Source organism: Aplidium turbinatum, chromosome 2, assembly GCF_918807975.1.
Source record: "Aplidium turbinatum chromosome 2, kaAplTurb1.1, whole genome shotgun sequence".
NCBI lineage: Eukaryota > Metazoa > Chordata > Ascidiacea > Aplousobranchia > Polyclinidae > Aplidium > Aplidium turbinatum.
Window position 1 is genome coordinate 16,951,934 of NC_137473.1, and position 4,068 is coordinate 16,956,001.

Consider the following 4,068-nt stretch of genomic DNA (forward strand, 5'->3'; position numbering starts at 1 on the left):
TGAGTGCCTATTTGACCGGCGCCTAACTGTCTGCACATAACAGTTGAAAATGCATAAGACTGGATATCATAATAATTGATAATAATGGATTAACATCAATTCTATGTGCAAAATACAGTTTGAATAAAACTAACCTGAATATGACATACACAAAATTTTTTAATTATATAAGTAATTGAAAATTACATGTTATAAACAACCCTTGTGAATAAATATTGCACTCAAAACTCAGTTGACAAACTGACACAAATTCCCATAAAATCCATCATAACATTGGCACAATATCCTTAAATTTTGCTGTTTTAGCATAGTCTCTCTGCCACTCTTTTTTAAAAATAATTTCATTAAATTTGGCAAAGGTTGGGTTATTTCAGACAAAAACGGCTGTGTGAGAATGCAGCGACCTTGACCATTGCAAATTAGCATACTGCACTCACTTGCACTGTCAGATGCCAATTTTAAGTAAGGACCAAGTATTGTTTCAACATGATGCTTTGCTTCTTCACATCTTTTTTTGGAACTTGATATGTCATGACTCCATATCACAGTGCCAGATGCCCCTTGTACAGCAGCAATGCCAGAACTATCCACTACATCTTTAAAAAGAAGAAATTGACTTGTCTTTCTGTACGCAATGTTATTGTAAGCATAAATAGGAATGCTACAGTTTCCAGATCGATTTTTGTCAACTCTCGTTGCTTCACCAATCCGATTAGCTGTATAATTGGCAGCTTTTGTTTTATTCCAGAACCAAACTCCCAAATATGTAGAAGGGTACAAAGCTGTGCTTTCATCAAATAGCCATTTCATTTCATTGTTATCTTGCATAGTATCTGTATGGCAAGTCAAGTTAGTACCAATCTTATCATTATTAGAGCAATCTGGAAAGCGATAAAAACCCCATTTTGCTTTTGGCCTCATCTTTACACCCAGTTGCAATGTTTGCATAAAAAACTGTTTTGCAGCCTTTTCAAATTCTTTTTTTGCTTTACCTAGTACTTGTTTCTTAGACCATCCAGAGTGTTCCTTTCTCACCTTTGCAATTGAAGCAGTTTGATATATTTTCATTTTACCCCAACCATTACGAGTCCATAATGGTCTCCATGACTCCCAATCTATAACAGCTAAACCTTCATAATCTTGATTTGGGATAATCTCATTAATACATTCTTTACACTTTTCAAGGTGAGCAGATAAATTTCCAAATTGAGGAATTCCCCCATTAATAGGATATCCGTTGTCATTAAAATAAGGGTAAAGACCAAGAAAAGCTTTGTAAAATATAACCATTTTTTCACCAAATTTAGCTTGGCGATTGTTTGAAATTATGTCAAAATATGATAGATCAATTGAAGTGTTGTATTTTTCTATGCAAGGTTCTGTGTATGAGTTCCAAACACAAACAAAAGGCCGGGTAGGAATAGGAGGATGTAAAATGTTTGGTTTAATCACAGGGTATAATTCCAAGTTGGCATTGCAGACAAAAACAGAAGTCACAACAAGAACACATTTAGTTTGTAGTAACATTCCAAAAACACTAAGTAAGACTCACACTAAAAACACATTCTTGCTTAGCAAAGCTGGGAAAAGCACTTGCTGTGATAAAAATGGATGTGGCGGCATCCACAGCAATAGTAGGGATTTTTCCTAAATTTAAGAAAAGTTGAAAACTTTGAAAAATAAAAACTTGTGGTGTAAGAAATTTTGAAATCCTTGGCAGAGAGCAAAGCCTAACCCTGACAACACAATGCTGTTTGATCGCAATCACAGTTAACCAGTATTGCAAATATAGGCACTTCGAATAAAAGTATCAATGCCCAAATCTTATTCCTAACTCTAACCCTTTCTAACTTTAATCCTAACTCTGGCAACATCTGATTGTAACCATGGCATTAAGTGTGGAAAAATAGCCACTTCCTATTTTTTTTCTGCATGGTACCCAGGCAGTGAGATTTTTTATCAGTCATTGACCGATTTTTAGCAAAATGTCCGAAAAAAATATAGTCATTTCAGTCAAAACGTCCGAAAAAGTTTATCGTCAATTCGGTCAAAATGTCCGCTTAAGTTGTTCAACTGCAGATAAGCTTATGCGTTTGAGGTTAAATGCTGCATCATACAAAACATTCAATTATGACGCGGCATATGCGTACTGGCACAGTAACACGAAGCGAGCACGCTACAACGTGAGCGGTGAAATTGTTGAGGAGTTAAATCGTTTTGTAATTGCGAACAATTAGAGCATAACATGTTTTTTTTATTTGGTTATTCTTACTTGTTTTTATTCCTTTCCGTTATAAATACTGTATTTTTGTTTTGCGTTATTTTTGAACGCGTGCTAGTGTGCAATAAAAGATGTCTGCGGCCGGGTGTTGCAAGGTTGAGTTTCGCTGATGAACGTTGAAGAAACGTTTGTCTGTTCTAACTTTTCTCAGGAAAACCACCAAAATAAATAAAAAATTATAATACAGAATTTTTTCAAGTAACTTCAAAGTCTCAGCAAAGAAAAAAACACAGATGAGATTCACACAGTTGTCGCAGTTCGATTCAAACATTTGTTGGAGCTGATATAATTATATATAACAAGTATCCTCTCAGGTCAAAAATATAATGATGTCATCATTATGTCATACAAGAGAATTGACTAAAAAATCTAAAAAAATAGGGTGAATTATGCAAATAGCAGCAAACCTGGCAAAAGCTTTATTACATCAGACTCATCAGTTGTACGGCAATTTGCTTGTTTCTACTTCAACTTTAACAAAGGAACCATCGTTGCAAAGCACAAGTTCTCGTCTATCGACACAAATACATTCCAGGCTATAAAATGCTACAAACATTTTTAACAATATCACCATTTTAAAGAACATGCTTCTGTCTGTTTACAAGCAAAATTTGATTTTGGTAGCTTTTTTAAAACAGCGAGTATGCTGAGCACACAGTGCGAACACAAGTCAAGTTATTTTGTTTCAACAGTGCCATATATATTAAGGTGGCTCTTATTTGGCAAAAAATGAAAAAAATTTGAATTTTGTGTGGGACACCCTTATAAAAGGTGAGGTTGTAAGAAAAAATAACACCTGTAAAAAATTTTTGAATTTCAAATTGATTTAGAGGTGGCCCTCCCCCTCTAAAATTTTGCGCCCTCCTCCAAAATACCAAACCTGCATATCTCAAAAACTGCTTGAGCTAGAGATACGGTTTTTGTGTCAAAAGATGCAGAAAGCATGATTTCCTATCTGCTTTCTGAACAGTGATTGCGTCTATCTTGAGTAGAAAAGCAGTTATTTAGAAAAAACCTGTTTTCGGTATTCTAGCACAAAACAGTGCTAAACAAGTATTGTGGCCCAAACTATTCAATAAACAAAGTTCATAAACTAACCTGTAAAACTGGTTAAGCAATAAACGAAATAAGTATTCTTAAACTTTTATGCATTCATGCATAGCTAAAATGCCCGTTTTTTTATCATATTCCTTGGAGAAACTCCTGAGCGTGGAATCCGCTTTCAAGCTTCAGGTGCTATGCATCGCACTTGTTGGATGGCGAAGGCAATTTATGCAAAAAGCTTGGTCTGCATTTATGGTATCTGTCCGAAGAAATGGTTGGACTAGTTTGACTCTCGATTGTCTGTGGAAAGTAAAAAGATAATAGTGGCAACCATGTTAGATGATACACCACCAAGGAGACCAAGCATCAAAGTAGATGCGTTTCTTAGCAATAAGGGTCTAGAACAGTATTGCACCTCTAATTCAAAATGGCTTCTTCAGCTGTTGAGTGAAGATGAAGCAATAATTATACTTTCAAAGGATCTTGCTCATTAGACTGAAGATGGTGCATTTATTCAAGCTTTACACATGGCGAAGGGATTTTCAGTAGTGAATGACAGAGCAGAGAGGAGTTGCTCTGAGTCTAATCCAGGATTTTAACAAAATCTTAACTGAAGATGAGCACCAACTTCAGTTTCTTTTGCAAGTTGTTACTGAACACAGGAAACTGTTTCCAAATTCCAACAAGAACAATATTGTCGATTCTTCTTTGTTTAAACCTTCTTTGTTACTCCAGGGGTCAAG

General features: G+C 35.3%; 1 protein-coding gene across 1 annotated transcript; it reads right to left on the reverse strand.

Moving 5' to 3' along the window:
* Positions 1–228: 228 nt before the first annotated feature.
* Positions 229–1,527, reverse strand: LOC145788375 (hyaluronidase-1-like). Its single transcript, XM_082600147.1, has one exon. The coding sequence runs from the start codon at positions 1,525–1,527 to the stop codon at positions 229–231; it is 1,299 nt and encodes a 432-aa protein (XP_082456273.1).
* Between the last annotated feature and the right edge of the window lie 2,541 nt (positions 1,528–4,068).